The 19,422-nt window shown below is 41.0% G+C and overlaps 2 protein-coding genes across 3 annotated transcripts in view; one reads left to right on the top strand and one right to left on the bottom strand.

Moving 5' to 3' along the window:
- Positions 1–4,340, top strand: part of PPP2R3B (protein phosphatase 2 regulatory subunit B''beta) — a 46,533-nt gene extending 42,193 nt beyond the window's left edge. Inside the window, exons 12-14 of the mRNA XM_054272171.1 lie at positions 1,115–1,233; positions 1,329–1,435; positions 2,194–4,340. Of these exons, the coding sequence (XP_054128146.1) occupies positions 1,115–1,233; positions 1,329–1,435; positions 2,194–2,338 (371 nt within the window). The 3' untranslated portion in view covers positions 2,339–4,340. The remainder of the gene's footprint in view (positions 1–1,114; positions 1,234–1,328; positions 1,436–2,193) is intronic.
- A 1,296-nt stretch (positions 4,341–5,636) lies between these two features.
- The window catches only part of LOC128934538 (cohesin subunit SA-2-like), a 56,662-nt gene continuing 42,876 nt past the window's right edge, over positions 5,637–19,422 (bottom strand). For both annotated transcript variants that reach the window (XM_054272169.1, XM_054272170.1), the window contains 9 exons: positions 18,814–18,982; positions 16,176–16,321; positions 15,229–15,330; positions 13,772–13,926; positions 13,541–13,669; positions 9,492–9,682; positions 8,246–8,420; positions 7,219–7,303; positions 5,637–5,722 (listed from right to left, as the gene is read on the bottom strand). In XM_054272169.1, coding sequence (XP_054128144.1) covers positions 5,714–5,722; positions 7,219–7,303; positions 8,246–8,420; positions 9,492–9,682; positions 13,541–13,669; positions 13,772–13,926; positions 15,229–15,330; positions 16,176–16,321; positions 18,814–18,982 — 1,161 coding nt within the window. In that variant the 3' untranslated portion in view covers positions 5,637–5,713. The remainder of the gene's footprint in view (positions 5,723–7,218; positions 7,304–8,245; positions 8,421–9,491; positions 9,683–13,540; positions 13,670–13,771; positions 13,927–15,228; positions 15,331–16,175; positions 16,322–18,813; positions 18,983–19,422) is intronic.

The raw sequence follows: 19,422 nt of genomic DNA on the forward strand, positions 1-19,422 counted from the left end.
CTTGTGGAGAGCTGCTGCCATTTGAAATGGCTCTGTGCACCAGCCATCTGTGTGGGTCTGACAGATAGGGCACAGGTGCCACGGGGGATTTGTGTCCTCCTGCAGCACCAGTGACAAGCCAGCAGAACACACTGGGGCCCTTCGTGACAGATGCAAGCATGGCAGCCATGTACAAATGGGACTTGGATTTTGCTTCCCTGTGATGTCCTTGAGTTACACTTTGTTAGAGGCTGGGACAGTACGCTGAGGAAATACTGTTCCAAGTCTGGCTTTTATTGAACTCATGTTCCATAACATCTTCAGTTAGTTGCTATTTGATTAACAATGGAAGATTGTCTGTATTCCAGGTGAATCAATAAAGGGGAGTTGTAAGGATAGTCGTCTGTCTTCCCTTGTGTATCTCATATTTTTTAGCCTTTCTGCAGAAGCTTCAATATTCAGCTTTGAAACAGGGTAACATTTCTGAGCAACCTGACAAATGCTTCTAATGCTTAACACATCCATTGATTTGAGTCTTTAAAGTATCACACTATAAAAATCAAACAAAACACCTTTGAGCATTTAGCTTTCCTCTCAAGTAGTAAATATTGATCAGACTGGACAAGTGTGGCAACCTTGACTCTATGAAAAATTCATCTGCATGAAGCATAGTCACACACTGTCATGTCTGTCATACATTTATCTGCTCAAGTCAGGGAAGAGAGAGGGCTGCTGCCATAGGAGATTCCTACCTGCTACCCAAGCACTCCTTGGGAAGGAATGGCTAACTCACTAGAGACTTCTGTCTTTGAGGAAGCTTAAACAAATACCTTAAATGATTTTTAATAGCTGAGGGATGTAGACTGCATCTCACTTCAACATTCTGACAGGCTGTGGGATACAACAACCACAGCAAGGAAAAAAATCTGAACCATTTCAAGTTTTGTACACTTTGAAGGGCACATCTCTAGGTATGTATTTCATCTGTTTGCATCTCTCCCATTGCATTGAGGATCAGTGACAAATGTTGCTAAGCAGTGATGACTGAGTAATGATAAAGTACCTTTTGATTCCTCCACTTTTGAGATCTAATAATTTTCTCTCTAATAATCTTATCTCATAATCTTCTTTACAGGAAAAATTACTCTGCATGATTTAAAGCGATGTAAGCTGACAAATGTGTTCTTTGATACTTTTTTCAACATTGAAAAATACCTTGACCATGAACAGAAGGATCAGTTCTCTATGTTGCGGGTGAGTAGAATTGCCAAACTACATGCTTGGCAATTAGTACTGTTTATATTAATGAATTAATACTGTTTTGCCTAACATGCAACATGATTGTTTAGGATGGTGAAGGTGAAAGTCAAGAGGTCTCTGACTGGGAGAAATATGCTGCTGAAGAGTATGATATCTTGGTAGCAGAAGAGGCAGCAAGTGAGCAGTGGAACGACGGGTAAGAATGCAGCAGGACAGTTAATATGAATCCTCTCTACTAAAGTACAGCCTCACCACCACTATCATTTATTTAAAAAAGAATAAACACTTCCTTCCCAAAACTCTTATTCTAGAATATGCATCTTTTTATAAGCCCTTGTTTTTAAATTTGTAACTTGGTGAATTGAACCTTCAGATGACTTTTGTTTTCTGTTTAAATTGGTGGTGAACTCATGGGAGAAACTCAAGGTGCTGCTCTATTTTAGTGTGCACAGTGGAGTCTTAGTATTTAACTACTTTGTGCTATGTCTTTCTCTGAAAGAACAGCTGATGAGCACACAATGCCTTTATAAAGCAGTTTTAAAGAACAAAAACGCAGTATCTAAAGCTCATTCTCTGCACAGTCCTGTGAAGTAAAAACATGATGAAATTCAGTAGTAGTTGGGAAGACATGCATGAATGTGAGTCACTCTAACCCAGGACCTGGTCAGTGGAGCAGTGTGTCAGTGTGTGCTTTGAATTCTTTCAGTAGAGCTGCATTTCATACTGGGAAGTTCAGCATGTGATAGGAGAGAAAGCTAACTTAAATTCAGGGAATTATTACAGAACCCTGGTGCTGTTGTGGTTATGCTTATTATAAAATGTTGGGAAGTATGTTTTTCCTGCAGCTGCCTTGTTAGTGTTCCAACATTTAGGCACTTCTTGGCATAGTTAGACTCTTTCATTTTCTTTTTTTTCTTTTTTTTCTTCTTTTTTTTTCTTTCTGTCTGCTTCTAGGTATGAAGCAGAACTGAGTCCTGTAGACCATCAGAAGGCCAGTGTTCTAAAGTATCAAATGGAGAAAAGACCATTTTTTGAAATGCCTTCCCATCTGGCTGATGTAGACTTGGATGAATATGGCTATGATGAGGATTTTGAATAGAGGTTACTTGTGGTCAGCACTTGCAGAAGAGAAGGGACAGTCTGCAGCAGGTCTGCTACACACTGATACTTTTCAGTGGGGTTTTTTTCTCCACTGAAACATATCAATGGGAAAAGAAACACTTTCTTTAGTTTTGTGCTAAAAATATCTAATCACTACACTACCTTGTAAGCAAAAGAAGTGCATTTATATGGAATGATGAGATTTTTGTATTTATTCAATAGTTTATCGTTTGTAAAATAGATTGAAATATTTATTTTCAGATGTTGCATAATTCCTTTTTTGGAAGAATAACAATATTTGACTTAAGAGAAAAGTAATCTACTGTTTTTATGAGAACTGTATAATTCTCTTTAAGCTGATGTGTGGTGCACTGACCATCTCCATCTCACCTGTGAACAGGTATTTCTGTCCTGGTATGGGAGGCAAGGAGACAATTTACACCTGCAGTGTGCTCATGCTCATAGACAGCCCTCTTTTAGGTTTTATGCCTTGGCAAGGAAGAGATGTGACAATGAGTACACAGTTCAGCATTCATTTACAAGCAGAGTTTTGTCTGACAAGCTGTGCATATTAGTAGAATACACTAAAGTGAACACCCAAGACAAGTTTTCTTTTCTGTGTAGTCCTTGTTTGCCCCAACTTTAATTTTGCCCTTTTAAACTTCAGTTTTTTTGATGTTAATCATAAAAAGATTATTTAATAGTGAAGTCTGAGTGTTCATAGTTGATCCAAAATGGGTGTGTTAATTCATGCAGAAGGAACCAATTTTTTTTTTTAAATCCTTTGTATAAATGTTACTTGATCAGTGATGTGCACTAATTTGTTGTGGGCATTCAGTGCTTTTGTCTGTCCTCCCCTTTGCTTGTTTGCTATTGACACATTCCATGGATATTCATCAGTGTCACAGCAGCTTGAAATTGTTGCCTCACTTGTAAGTGTTAAACAGGTTTTGTTGGGAAAAAATGTACAAAAAGATGTAAGTTATTTTTTTGGTTGCAGTGTAGATCTTTTAAAATGTTTAGAAAACATGTTTGTATTTTCAAATACAGATTTTCGTACATGTAATTTCACAGATGTAATTTTTACATACTTCACACAATTCATGTCTTGCTAATAAAGAGCCGTTCACCACAGGATGGGTTACACAGGTATGCAGTCTGGTTGGGTAATTACAACAAGCTGCAGATGCAAAGCAATCAGCCTCTAGCAGGCTTTTCTTCATCCAAAAGAGTATTTGCTGAGCAGCCGGGAGAAACCTGTTGTGCTCAACTCCTCACACCACCTCCTGCACAAACCTACACACCTGTGTATGAAGAAACTCACTGCTGAAGTGCTGGTGAACCTCACTGAAGGAAACTCAAGTAATTGTAATACCATTTGAAGGATTTTGGTTAATTATTTCAGTTTTAATACAGACTCACCTATGTCAAATTTCTCCAGGGCTGGCTGGATCCCTTTCACTAAGTGCCCATGGTTTGGGGCTTATAAGCAGTAAAGATACACAGCATTTCTGTGATGCTCTGGTCCCTCAGGGAAAGGATGACCAACTGGCATTGCAGAAGGTGATCCTGAACATCTGTTACACTGCAAGAGATGCATTTTCCTACCTTAAAACTTTTCTCAAGAAGGGGGCTTGTTACTGGGCAGGAAACAGCCACAGACTTTCCCAGGATGCAGTGACACATCGGTCACACAGCACTATGGTGCAGGGTCAATCTCTTCTGCAGAGCCTGTAGCTGTTGTTGCCACTTTGTGTTTAATGAAGTGCCTGTCAAATCCTGCTCTCTATTATACTTTTGCTAACGAAGTCCTTTCCTAAGTAGAATGTATCCTGCTGTTTTCAGAGCAGTCCTTTTTCCTAAAATGAGTTTGAGGATTACTGGACCTTGCCTCTGCAGGGTAATTACCATCCCAATCCCACTGTAACAGAAATTAAAGTATCCATATGTTTGATGTGGGTCCAGGTATAACTGTTTTCCTAGTCAAGCTGTATTCTGCCTACCTGAGTAGGCAGAATACAGCTTGACTAGGAAAACAGTTTTAGGCCTAGATCCACAAATCATCCACAGATGGATGAGGGGAAACATCAGTAGCCCAGTCCAGGTAGGGGGAGTTACTGATGGAATCATAGAGGAACCTGAGAACCACCTCCCTTGTGTCAGCCTGCACACCATGCACAAGGAGAATCATGGATGCACTGTGGCCACTTCAGTGTACCCAATACCTGGGCAACAGTCATGGCTTTCACTTCCATCTTCATGGAAATTCCCTGCTCAGCCTGTGCAATAACACAACTGCAAAGGCCAGCTCACATTTGCTGCCATTCTTTCTCCATCACGGTGTGGGAGTATCACTTACACATTCAGTACTAATGGATAGCAATAGTTCTGTAGTTTATTTTACATAGTTGCAATCCAAAATATATATATATAAATATATAAAAAATAAAGCTGATATGATTACTGCAATGTACAATTCCAGGGAGCAGTGAGCAGGATCAGTGAAAGCAGCTCCCACTCCCCAGCCGACTGCCACTGAAACACTCGAGTGACCATCATTTGCAAATTCTTAATGCAAAAACCCTCTATTTATGAATGGCCATATTTACAGTCTATTTACACTGTCTTTCCAGGATTTTTCCAAGTAAACACCACATGATCACTATACAAAGGATTTCCAGAGGAAAATAGTCAGCTGGTCCGTTGTTTCTTTCTTTGTTACTCTGAAGCCTTGACACAGGTTTTCCAGGAACATGTCCTGATACTTACAGACCTCTAAACACATTGTTCTAAGCAATGGAATTCAGAAATACTTTCAGATGATTGATCCAGGTTTTCCATTTTACAGGCAGGAAATGGCACTTGCCATCAGCCAGCAGTCCCAGTGCTCACAGGTGGGCCAGGCTCTTTTCTCCCCTGCACTGGGTGCAAGGAAACACACAGATCTCCATTTGGTTATCTTAAACAGTAAAGAACAAGCCAGCAGAGCACTGGCCCCACATGCTGCGGACAGGCTTGTCTCACCTGGTTCACAGTGTCTTTGATTCAGTGTTTGTCAATACCCTGATTCCAATCCTGCAGCTGTGAGCTTTTCCAAGGCAGCATCAAGGATGAGGATGCAGCTGAGTAATGATGCTCAGAAGGCCCAACCCGGGAACTGCAGCAGCCACCTCAGTAATGCCCACAGCCAGCAATGGTGAGAAATCAACCACAGTGCTACAAGCTGGTTCTGGCTGGAGGCCTGTGGGCACAGAGACAACGTGACCCACGTCTCCTGCCACCTCAGTTGATGCTCTCACGTCACATTGATGAGTTAAACAACTTGCAGAAAAAACAGAGCGTGTGCTTCACTTCTGTTCATCCTCTCAGTGTTTTAACTGTCCTACATCACAAGAAAAAAGAGATTAAGTCAGTGCTCTCCTCTGAAGAAAATATCATGTAAGAGCCTATAAGGAATCAGAGTAACAGTGTAGCATCAAACCATTCAGCAACTTAGACATAGAGCCAGCTCTTATAAAGAGCTACAGCTTCCACAGAAGGAAAGAAGCATTTCCATACCCCAAAAAGCCCAGAAAAGGCACAACAGGAAAGGCACTATACTGCCTAAGTAGTGCAATTTCTGTATGGCTTTGATCTTTGTCCATGGAGTTAAATTCTTCTATTATCTTTGTTCAGTAGGAGCTGCTTTGAGTACATGGGCCAAACTGTCTACATTTTAACATGCATATAACTGAAAGAAAAGGTAGTCCTCTTTAAAAATTTAAGCCCACCATATGTTAAAAAAACCTTGGCTGAACTTTACAGCAAAAACTCATTTAAAAAGACAAAAATCATGCAAAGTCTGAATGTGGTGGTTAGATCCCAGATAACCAGTCACTGGAAATCAAGGAGTTGCCTGACTCACTGCAAAAATACTGTCTGCCAAACACTGAGTTATGTTCTGAAGTGCAGATAACAGGGAAAAACCTGAAGGAACTGCTCAGCCCCCTGTAGTGGCTGACACAGAAACATTTAGGGGGCAGAAGGGTTGTGATTAGCTACAGGATAAACCAAGGTGTTTCTCTCCCCTCCACCCCTTTCCTTGTACAGCCACTCCACAAGGCCCTGCTGTACAACATCCTGAGTCCTTGCACTGCGCTGGCCCACAGGGCTAAAAGTCCTTCCCTGCTGCAGTGACCAGGGCTGAGCTGAGGCCAGGCACACAGCTGTAGCTCTGCCAAACTTGGATCCCAAAGGCAATCAGTGCCCATGAGACAAGCCCCTGGCTATACTGGTTGCCACTCCAAGCCCACAATGTTCTCATGCTTCCCTTCAAATCCCCAGTTTGTTCAGGGACAATTTAATCTGCCCAACAGCCTTGATGAGAAAAAGGCAAGAAACATGGGATACTCCAGCAAGAGCCCAGGGCTGTCCAGTGATCAGACACATTCTGAGTCTTTCAATCCAAAGAGCACAATGCAAACACCATTTCTGAAGCAGATATTCCCTGCAGGCCACACAGCAGTGCCATCTCTGCAATGTGTCAGTAACGCGAAGCAACTGCAGCAAACGGCTCTTAACAAGGAAGCTTCAGAGTATGGGGAAAAAGAAAGGGGATCCTCCTCTTAATGCATCTTAAGTGACATTCAATCCTTACAAATGACCTAAGGATGTCTTGATACTACAATAAGGATTGCCTCTAAAATGTAGATTGAGCTGAAGGAGGAAACTACAGTTGCAGCTGGAAAGGGAAGAGGATATCCTCCTTTTCTCATCCTGAAAAGGGCCATAAAAGAGCAACCCCCTTTGCTGCTGCATGGCTACCCAGGAGACTCTGACCTAACACTGACCCACCTCAACTACAGCTGTCCTCAGAGCTGGAAAACCAGCCAGAATTACCTGGTCTGTACCAACAACATCAACATCTTCAATTGTGTCTTCTGGACCCTCCGCAGAGACATCTTCTGTCTTAACCTCATCTTTGCTGGAAAAGAAAAACAAACGAAAAAATAGCTAAGTCTTGAGATATCTCATAACAGAGGCTGCACATGGCAGGGTATTTCACATAGTAAGATCTGCTGCTGATATCGATGTAAGGTAGCATAAAGTTACTGGCCTAGGATTTCCCAGTATGAAACAGGTTATGCTCTGAGAAATTTTCAATAAAGCAGTTCAGAAACAAAACACTAATTTGAACAGGGGCTACCTTCATGTTTAATAATTTGTTCTATTTTACTTGTATTCTCCAGGTTCATTTAGAAAGTGTCCCAAAACCTGGAAAAGCATGCATCTTCCCAGGATTTGTGTTTCACCTTTTAACCTAGTACGTCAATAAATGAACTGAATTAAAGGAAAATACTTCAACTGAGCACTTTGATTGCTCAAAAGTAGACTCCAGACTCGCTATTTCTGCAACACCTCTCTCAGATCCAAGCTGTGTGGGGTTTCACTGTGGCATGTCTGCATGCTGCACACCAACACTTCTCTAAAAGAAAGCCACAGGGTACACAGTGGTCAACAGCAGATCTGCAGAGACAAGAATCCTCTTTCATTTCCAGAAATGCAGAAAACACTTATTGTGTGGCTGCAGCAACAGCCTGAGAGCAACCAGCACCACAGATCTCCAATCTGGACACGGGAAGTGGGACAGGGAACTTTCCTCCATCCTTGTCTTTTTCTCTGCACACCTGATAGTACTTCAAGAAAGTACAGAAGCCCTGTGACAGTGGCAGGAGAAAGCAGCAAATGTAGATACTGGACTGAGGAAACAAAAAAACCCAACCTGTCCTTGGGACACAGCCCATAAGACAGGAGGAGCACACACCCTGAGCTCATGTAGTATTACAAAAACCAGAAGGTGGACAGGGAGACCCCAAGTGTCAATGCCAGAACAGGTGGAGGAGCTTGTAAGACATCAAACTCTCACCAGTATCTTCTCCGCATCCCTCCTGGACAAAGGAATGGCAAACGTTCCTGCAAGTGCATCTCCTGAGATTTCAGCCTCTTTCTGCTTTTCCCTGCTGCAGAGGACAGCTGGGAAACACACTGCTGTTGTGGGGCTTTGCTTCCTGCCTCAATCTGGCTGGTTTCAGGCACAGACCCTGCAACAGAGAGCGAACACAGTCATTCTTCAGCCTCACCCTCAGAGGTCCCGAGATGGACATTTCCAGTATGTTCCCCACAGCAGAGAAACAACTGGGCCAAGCTCAAAAGGACATCTGGAGCAAAGCATTCCTTTATTGAAAGAGACAGCTAAAAGCCACTTAAAAGAAAATCCATTTAATTTGCCCACTGGTCATTTTTGCAATCTAGATTTATGAACTTGGCCCTGGTCCATAACTGCTATCAGTACTGCTGAGTCTATGTAATGCTCAAGAAAGCAGGGCCTTTGGGGATACAAAGGAACAAGCTCTCTGAAGGCAAGTTATTGAAAAGAAGATTTATGAGAAAGAATGAGAAAGAAACTAAAGGACACTGTGGGAAAATTTCCTCCACATACTACTGCACATGCCCATAGCACTTAGCATTTTTATTAGCAATTGTTTTCATAATAGCTTTATTACATTTTAACTAAGTCCCACCATATCCATCAGTGAATACTTCATTATAGATTGGCAGTCCATCAATGCTGCCAAAGCCTGGATGCAGCTCATCTAAATATAATTCTTTAAGGTAGGAGTATAATTTTACAGACTCCCTAGAAATTCACCAGAGAGAAAAACCATAGAAGATGATTTGGCCCAAATAATCTGGCCTGAAGACCTGAATAAACTTCTGGAAATACCTCTCCTGTCTCAATTATCTACAGGGCCTAAAGCAACAATGTCCTAAGTTAACAATTAAAAGCAATCAACCAAGTTGCAGTGGCTCAGACAAATGCCAGATTTTAGTACACAGCAGAATTCAGATAATCTTGAATTCCCCTCAGTCCAACCCTATTGCTATTGAGTGATCAAGGGACCTGTAACAACAACAAAGCTGAAGGCAAAAACCACACTTCAAACTGGGAAGTCCACAACATCCAACACACCATGGTACTCTACTGCTAATGCAAAACATTAAATACATTTTAGCATGTGCAAATTTGCTACAGCTAAGCAAAATAGCAGATACAGCAGTTTTTCCAGACAGACAAAAAATACAGCTGATCAAGAACTGGGAAGTTTTCATACCATTAGACAATTTCCTTTTAAAAGAAGATGTCTTAGATGAGCCCACAGGGGGCCACTCTCCCAAACTGCCAAGGACAGAGCTCTCCTCATCTTCATTTGACAATAAAGAGTTTCTGTACCAGACCAAAGGCTGCCATTTGTCTCCTCTGCAGGCCAGTGGCTCTGTTATGTACCTCTGTAAGTAACTGTACCTGGAACAAAAACAAAAGCAAGCATAAGGAAACTCACTATCCTTCCATTCAATATCTAGGGCAGGTATTGCAAGAAAGGGTTTTCACTTTACTCTCCAAAGGTGCAAACAGAACTGCTGAAGAGAGGGCACTATTTTTCTGTGAAGTACCTGACATCTTTGAACTATCTATTAAAAATGCAAACATCTTCAAAGCTAAAAGGGTGCTTGAATTTTTAGCATTAGAAACAACACAAGATCCACAGAAATTACGAAACTACATCAGCTTCTATAAAGAGTTTCCTGTGCAGGGAAAGTCTGCCAATTGCTGCTGCCAGTAGCAACCTGAACAGAGCAGAATTCTTCAAGGATTCTTTTCTTCTGGTGGCCTTTTCTGCCTCATGAACACAAAGAAGACCCCAGGCAAGATATGCTCCCTGTGATTCAGTAGTACAGAAAACAGTACAGGTCAGGCAATGGGGGTTTTATACCATGAATGCCTGTTCTGTCAAAATTTAAAAAAAGAACAACCAATTAAATCACTTTTCTATATTATCAGCTCAAACTAAATCCAGTTCTCTCACTAAAATGTCAAGTGTTTGCAAGAAGTAGATAACTGCTCTATAGTTGTGACAATACATGGGATGTGGGAAACATTATCTCAAATCCTTGTTCTGTCTGATTCAGGCCAGAGATTTGACACTGGGCCTTCCTGAATCCCAGGTGAAGCTAGCACCTTTCCTGGAGCAAAAAGACCATCTTCAAACACTCTTATTTGAAAAACAGGACATTTCCAACAAAGTTTTTCTGACCCATTCCTACTTAATAACAATAAGAAAAGAAAACCAAAGTCTGACTCAGTATTAGAAACCGGATATTCACCACATTTCAGCTACAGTCCATCACTTCAAAATCAAGCCCAGTGTTGTTAAAACAGACCCCACCTTAGCAAATACCAGAAGTGACAGTTTTAACACCAGCCTGTGCAACATATTATTCTTTTCTTTTATTTTTTTTTTTTGATTAGGAGAGTGGCCTGGAAAATATCAGACATTTCATTTGCTTTGCAAAACAAGAAAACCAGTGCTGAGAGGAGGTCAGGGTAAGCACTGGCTCCGAAACAATTAGAGTCCTGGACTCTGGGGGCCCCAGGGATCAAGAAACCCTGGTAATGGAATTTGTTGGTTCCAAACAAGCACGTATTGTAACTACAGTTTCAGGGTCTAATCCAACTGCTATCAATGTCAATGGAAAGACTCCTACTGATTCAGGAATCAGGCCCTTCATGCTGCTTGCTATTCAGCAATTCATTTCTTGTGTGCATTTTGTGGCACAGAGCAACTGACAAGCCAGGTATTTTACTGCTAGAGCCTGTGCAATTACAGGGGAGAGGGTTAAAGTCCATATACTTCCATGGTGTTGAAATATAGTCCTTTCTAACAAATGCCCATATTCTGTATGTCATCTGTTACAGGTACGTTCACATATGTTAACATATAGACCTGGACATCAATCCTACGATTAATAAGAAAAATGAAAATAACCAGATGTTTGTTTCTCAAAGTTCATGTTGACCTAAAACATTCCATCCAATAATTTATGATGGAGCTAAACCTAAATATTTCTAAGAGGAAATATAATCTCCAGTCTCTGCAAGGCACTTATGACCTCCCAGAACAGAAACTGTTATTCTAGAAACATAGTATGAACATACTTGTGGATAAATTGCAATTTCCCTTCTAGCAAATTTTATTGTTTCCCATTTGTTCCCAGCAGTAAATGGAAGGCCCAAAGCAGTAAGAAGTCAAGTGCATTCCCTACTAGGTTCTGTTATTCTCCACAAAACTTCTCCATGAATAAACCTACCTGAATGCATCAAATGTATCTGATACATTCAGGAATATACTTCCAGAATATATCCTCTAATCAAGAGGTTTAATATAGTCCTAGGGAAAAAATATCAGGATTTAGCTTTGATCTGCCCCATCAACAATTAAATATTTTCCTCTTGTTTGATTAAAAACAACTCCCAGAAGTAAATGAAATGACAGTTTTTCAAGGACAGTTTAACAGAAATCTACTTATTGCATGGGTGTGACCACAGAGGCTTACAGCTCTTTAAAATACAGACAACAATGGACAGAGTTATAACTGTCCAAACTGGGGCCTGGAGCATTTCCCTGATGAAGAAAGGCTGAAGGAGTTTGCATTATTCAGCCTAGAGAAGAGAAGGCTCTTGGGAGGACTTACAGCACCTTCTAGTACCTAAACAGAGATGAAAAGAGAGCCGGAAACGGACTTTCTATAAGGGAATGTAGAAATAGGACAAGGCTTTAAATGGCTTTAAATGGCTTTAAATGGCTTTAAACTGAGTGTGAGTTTAGATTAGATATTAGGAAGAATTTCCTGACTGGGACTGTGGTGATGCACTGGAGCAGGTTGCCCAGAGCAGTTCTGGACTCCCTGTCCATGGAAGTGTTCAAGGCCACGTTGGATGAGGCTTTGAGCAACCTGGTCTAGTAGAAAGTGTTCCTCCCCACGGCAGGGGGGTTGGGACTAGATGATCCTTGAGTCCTATGGATTCTATGAAAACCAATTTTAGTGGCAAATCTCAAAGATTCTCATCTGAGAAAAATGCAAGAATAGCAAATTAAGTTATCCATTCATATCCATACCCATATCCATAGATTATGGGTCAGCAATCAGTGTATGTTGACTACTTTTCTTCTGCATTTTGCACTCCACCTTTGAATCAATTTTTTCAAATGAATTGTGTTGATGGCAATCATTAATAAATTGTGTCATGTGAAGTAACAGGAAAATAGACATTTTATTATTCTTGACCCATGTTACATAAAACCCGACTGATGATTCTCATGGAAGTTCTCCTCCAATGTAAGACAAAGTGACATGGGAACAAGCAAGTTACACAGAGCTCAGAAAGATGTGACAGTTGGCTTTCCTCCCTTTCTGCTGACTTCCTTTCAAAAGTAAAACTCTTCTTGTTGTGTACTGGAGTGATTTGCTCAGAAATGCAGAAAGGCAGATGTGTCTTACTGTCGCACATCTTCAAATGTGCTTTCAGAAAAATGGAAATACCTGGAAGTATCTCTGAAGTGCAGAGATCCAGATCCAAATGAACAGCACTGACTAAGGAAGTAATGCTAAAGGTCAAATAGAAGGAACAATGTTACTTCCATCTCAAAAATTATCAGAGCTGAGGCAGGTGAAGAAGGAAATAAGATACATACCCATATATCTCTCCATTCAGGTGCATAATACCCTACTGATACAAAAACAAAGCTATGACTCTTATAGCATTAAATGTAAGTGTTTAAAACATGACCCACTGGATCAGGGCATATGCCTGTGTAAACAGTAAATTCTTGGATTTAAATATCTATATAATGAAGAGTGTCACATATATTTTTATTCCAAATATGTTCCATGGAATTCACATAATTGAGGTCTGAAGCTGTGGAAATAGATAATTACAAAATAATGATCCCTGCATTATTTCTTCCACAGTATTCTGATTTACTTTTTTGTTCAGAAAAGCATTCCTGCCACTCCACTAACCAGTCAAGTCACAAATCTCTTCCACCAAATTAACAGCCTTTCCTTCAGAAGAACTGCCATATGTGGCCACAACTATGTGTAAGAAAAATCTAGAATGCTTATTGCAGATGCAATCTGAAATAACTACTACTACAAAATTCAACAAGTGTGTCTCAAACTAACAGCCTGAAGGGCAGACTGATTTCAGAGGTTCTCTGAAGTGCCCTTGAGCAAATTCTGCCACGCTGAAGTTCAAGTGTCCTTTGTAGAGGGATACACAAATCACAAACTGTGTATGATGGTGTACAAGAACTGAACTTACACTAGTCTTTTGTCTGGCTTCAGCAGCTTGTTGGAAAATTCACTGATGATTAACAGAAAGCTCAAGTTAGGAGGCAAGCATTTTCCATCTACTCCAGTAGCTCCTTGAAAAGCAAATTCAATCCCTTCCCTATTGAAAGAAAAACAGAAAAGAACAGAGTAATAAAACAGATAAAAGAGACAACTAATAAAAGCAATGACCACGGACAACATGATGGTTCATGGCACATACTTGTGTATCATGGCTATAGATTCTCTAGATTTCACTTGGTCCCAACCAAATGTTAGTGAAAAGCGACGAGCAAGTTCTTTGATGTTTGCAAAGGAAGGAGAGGAGAAGTCCACACCATTACTGCTGTCTTGGCTTTCTGCATGTGTCTGAAACAGCTGCAAGAGAAGTCTCAGATAAGCAAACACAGGTAATCCTACAGGCAAACAAAGCACCAGGCAGAGAGACAGACACAGCCACCTCACACAGAGAGGAGCCTCACAGAAGAGCAGGTGAGCCATGGGCTTCTGAAGCACTGCATGGAACAATGACAAGGAACTGACACAAAGCACGCTGCTGTGCTCCTAAGACAGGCACAAATTTAAAAATAAAAATAAAAAAATTATGTGTATAAACAAAAAACTGATTCCTGAAGATGATGGTCCCACTGACCTCATCTCCTTTTGGGGCTTCTGAACCAAGCCCCAGAGGCCTAATTTGCCTGAGATGCTTTCAGAGTAGCTCAGTGCAGATACAAAGCTGCAAGTCTGGCAGCACCATAGTCCCATTTCGAAGAGTAAGAGTAGGTCAAAACCACATCTTGAGCTCAATTAACTGTGCTTTGGGTTTTTTTCTAATAGAATATGGAAGTAGCTTGTTCTTATCAACCTGTTAACTTTCAAGGTCAGGCAAAGGCCAAAAAGGGCCTGTTGTCTATGTGATACCTAAACACCAAGTCCTGACTATGTCAGCAGAATATATGTAGCCAAATGCTGCTTAGACTCATCTAAGCTCAGATTTCAAGGGCTGGTTCACAGATCTAAGTCCCTGGCAATGTGTGTGAAATAAGCAAAGCTCATGTGTCAGTATCCTCGGGAGGAGCCTGCTCTCTGGATTACAGCAGGACTCCAGGCTAGAAGCAGCTCTGGCCACGGGCAGAGCTGGCAAAAGCAGCTGCTAAAATAGCTAACTGGCTATCAGTCAGCAGCTGCAAGCAACTGAGACCCTTCAGAAGAGCTGCAACCCACTTTCATCCAGAAAAAAAAAAAAAAAAAGCTGAAAATACAGGGGGAGTTGGAGTGGCCAGACACAAGCACATCCATGGGTCCTCAAACTGAGAAAGAATTAAGGTAGTCCATAAAACACAACATAAGATCCTTAACATTTATTAAGAGACATCATGTCCCAAGAAACACTTAATCTCACATCAGTTCTAATATACTATGCACTTGAAGATTAAAAACATGACCAAAAAACATTGTGGACAAAAGCACCTTTTAAGATAGGTGTAATGATTTGAAAGGAGTTTTAATTGTGACATGCAAAAACAATATATATATAGAAAGTGCAGGAAAGGAAGTAAATTCTGTCACTAGGTTTTCTAATGATTTTGAATAATTATGGCATGGGAGGTAAAAATCTTCACTGTGAATACAGCTAGCATAAGAGCCCCTAGCCTCTTGCTTTAATCTTAACCTTACCTGCTGCAGACAGAGAATCAGTGTCTTGGCACTCTGAATTTTGTCATTGTACCTCGTCTTGCTTAACGTTTCTTTAATTATGTCTCCAAAATCACTGTAGGTCTATTAACAGCAACAAAACAATTGAGAGTTAGCATTCCCCTTCTTTAGCACTGGGAGAACACAAACCACATGACTGTTCAAGTGACACAAGAAGTTCCTAAAACACTCCCAATATCAGAACATGCAAGTTAAAAGATGAAAACTGGATCTTTTATAATATTTCATATGCAAAGCAATGGTATGGTCCTTGAAGAATAATGTGAGGATCAAAGTTACACTGAAATTGTTAAGTATTAACAACTAATTGATTGTCAACTCTTAATTCACAATTAATTGTAATTCTTTAAAAAAAGCAAAGCCTCACCAAATAGACAAATGGAGTTTTCTGCACTTTACTAGTGCTTGCCAATGAAGCAAAGAACAAGATTCATATTCAGGTATTTCCAAAGTTCTGTCAGTTGACTCAAGGAAACTGCCCACTCTGATGATCTTGGCCCTCCTCAAGCCCCCTTCAGAGTGGTTAAACCCTGGGACTCCTGTGAAATGTAGGCACCTGCATACACTGTGTGAGCTGTATGAATTAAGCTGAACACTTCAGTGTGAGAACCTAAACACATGAATCACTCTCCAGCCATAAACTGCTGCTCTGCAGTGGCCTCTCTGGAGAAGCTGAGGAGCAGATGTCCAGACAGACACATCCTCTCCTCAATTTTCAGTTGCTTTGTCTGCAGTGAGGTATCTTTGTGGAACCAAGAGAGGAGCTCTGCCCCACTCCTGCTTGATTCTTTTGTGATTATCCCAGGACTCTGAGCCATAACACTTATTAACACCCTCTTTCACAAACACTGGAGACACTTTCAAAAACTAAAATGCACTGGTAGGAACAACCTTATCTAAAACATTACCTTCACATAATACTTATAGATCTCAGCAGCTGCAGTCATCTCTACCACATTATACACAATTAACTTGCAATATGCTGCCAGAAGACTCCGCTTTTTGTGCAAGTCATCAAGTTTGCAAGCTTCATCCTTTCCCTCTTCTGTCAGATCTAGGGAAACAAAAGCATTGAAGCTTTGTTCTATTACTTTATTTAAGGTATCTCAGTTTAAATGACCAACTTTCATCTAAATAGCACAGACTCAGCTGTTCAGTAACAGGTGCCAGTGCTCATTCCTGTGTACATCAGAAAACACAGGTTTATTCCCATTTCAAAGCTCCAGTTGGTAACAGTGAAAACAGTCCTTTTCCACAGTCTCCTACTCTGATCTTCATAGGACTTTGGCATTTCTACTAGTCAGAATCTCCAAGTACAACACTGCTCACAGTTACAGAACTGAACCAGCAAGTAGAATAAAAGGCACAAACATACCAAATGGAAGGGACCTGAAAAATTGCAAACACATTTTTTTTCACAGAATAAAACAGATGGTAGAAAAGAGCACATAACTCACTGGAAACCCTACAAAAGTTGTCACACACAGTCAGCAAGAGTTCCAATTAAATTCTCCAAGTTCCAATTAAATTCTCCAAGTGCTTATCAACAAGAGTAAAAGGAAGAAAAGTCACTTAATAGCATTAGGAACAAGTGTCTGGAACATGAGTTAGTTACTAGCTGGATAACTCGTGGGAAACAGATACTCTTAAGTATCTCTTTTACTTTTCATGGGAAAAAGATACTCTTAAGAGTTTCCAACAGTGCTAAAAAGGTGCCTGGGGAGAGTTTGTGGCAGTAGGAGAGCCAAGACACTCTCCTGCTGCACATGTGAGCTATCAAATACCAAAAGACTTCAGTCTCTGACCTATAATTTTGGTGTGGACTCTTTCTGCTTCTAGAATGACTGTGGGCCTGGAAACAAACATAAGGCAAATGACTGATCACAAGTATCTGAAAGTTAGAGTTTAAACTGGAATGAAAGAGCTGCCAGCTGTGCACACAGACAAGCACACCTTGCATCACAAAATCACTTGTTCAGGAAGGAATCTGCAATAGGGTGAAACGGATCCTTTGTGGGGAGAACTGAAAAATTGAAGGCATCACAGAATAAAGGTTTGAAAAAGATCTCAGGCCATCTATCCCAAAGCAGGATCAATTTTATCAGTTTCAGAAACATAACATAAACATCCTGAAACATAACCTGCTTCAACAATTCCCACAACTACAACCTACTTGTGCAATCTTTTCTACTGTATCTTTACTAATTCAGATTCTCTTACTATTTCCCTTTTGCAATTTTGGCCATGCAATGTTGCCCATCAGTGGTTCTTGTATATACACCATGACCTAAGGAAGTGTGGTGCCCAAAACTGAACAGAGAACTCCATCTGAACAGCTGAAGAGCAGTTAGAGAAATCTAGAACAACACTTGTTTTCTCAAAGCATGGCACTTGAACTTGTCCTCAGAACCACATCGAACAATCTATTTTCAAAACACTCTCAAAAGAAAACCAGCCTTCATAATTACAACATCAATACAGCATCCAAATGTGTTTGAAAAAAGGCAGTAGAGCAACAAACACTATTTCCCACTGGACTGAAAGCAGCCCTGAGGAAAAGGACTTGGGGGTGTTGGCTGATGAGAAGCTCGGCAAGACCCAGCAGCGTGTGCTCACAGCCCAAAAAGCCAACTGTGTCCCGGGGTGCATCCAAACCAGTGAGGCCAGCAGGGTGAGGAGGTGATTCTGCCCCTACTCTGCTCTGCTGAGACCCCAGCTGGAGTGCTGTGCCCAGCTCTGGGGCCCCCAACACAAGAAGGATGTGGACCTGCTGGAGTGAGTCCAGAGGAGGGCCATGAAGATACTCAGAGGGCTGGAGCACCTTGCCTATGAAAACAGGTTGAGAGAATTAGGGTTCTTCCACCTGGAGAAGGGGAGCTTCTGGGGAGACCCTGTAGCACTTTCGAGTACCTAAACAGGGCCAACAAGAGAGGTGGAAAGGGACTTCTTACAACAGCATGTAGTGATCCAATGGGGAATGGCTTTAAACAGACAGAGGGCAGATTTATTTCTTGGGCATAAGGACTTGACTGTGGTGATGGTGAGACACTGAAACAGGTTGCCCAGAGAAGCTGTGGATGCTCCATTCCATGTTGAAGGCCAGGCTGGATGGGGATTTGAGCAACTTCCTCTAGTGGAAGGTGTCTCTGTCCATGAAATCAGCCCCACAGCCCCAAAATCAAAATCTACTGGTTCTTTACTCTGATGGCCTAGAAGGGTCCATGCACTGACACACTACAACACTGCAAGGCCTTCCTCTAACATTTGGACCATGGAAGTCAGTCTACCAAACACTTTTACTCACCCAACCCCACTTTACTTCAGTCCTTTTCATCATACAGGTGAATTGGTTAACCCACAGTCTGCACAGATCAAAGAATTACAGGGTTTTTTTGTTTGTAAAGGTGCCCAGCTAGAAAAAAAAACAAAGCAACTCACAAAATAACAACAAAAGAAAGGCCAGCCTTTTTCCCTGATACATTCACTGCAGATGACAAATGATAGCAAAAACAGTAGACTGTTTCTCCAGTGATGAAGATGTCTAACCTTTTTTTTCCTCTTCTCCATCCATGAAAACGTGTTCCTGGATAAATGAAAACAGTTTTTCCTGAAGTTCTGTGTTAGGAAGATAACCTAGAAGTCCAACTGCATCTTCATTGTTATTTGAATCCAGGTGACTCAAAATCAGCAACCAGTCACAGAGTATCATGAAGGCCTGTACCAAGCAAATAAAGCCAAAGAAGGATTTAGAGACCATGTTACTTTTTGTGCCAATTCCACTTTGCATTTCCATCAAACACAATCAAGTTTCCATCCCACTTCTTCCTTGCAAACTAAAGATTTCTGTTTGCTTCAGCTGTGATGAAATGCCCCAGCTAAATCCTTAAAAAACTTGTATGTTAGGATGCAGTGTACACAAGTATCATGCACAAATACCGCCCAAAGATCTGTGGGCAAGAAGAGGACCTATATTAAGTTGAAATACCCCTCTTTTAACACATGAACCACTGGACAATTTCTCTATTTCTTTAAGTAATATTCATAGCAAAATATGAATGAAGCAATGATAGCAACCAGTACACTGGTCTAATCAGAAAACACAATGATTTTCATTCAGATTGAGGCCTTGATTCTGCAGATGGACTCATGCAGACA

Source organism: Melozone crissalis, unplaced genomic scaffold (genome assembly GCF_028551555.1).
Source record: "Melozone crissalis strain CALT ecotype California unplaced genomic scaffold, PUWL_Pcris_2 ptg000013l_1, whole genome shotgun sequence".
Taxonomy (NCBI): domain Eukaryota; kingdom Metazoa; phylum Chordata; class Aves; order Passeriformes; family Passerellidae; genus Melozone; species Melozone crissalis.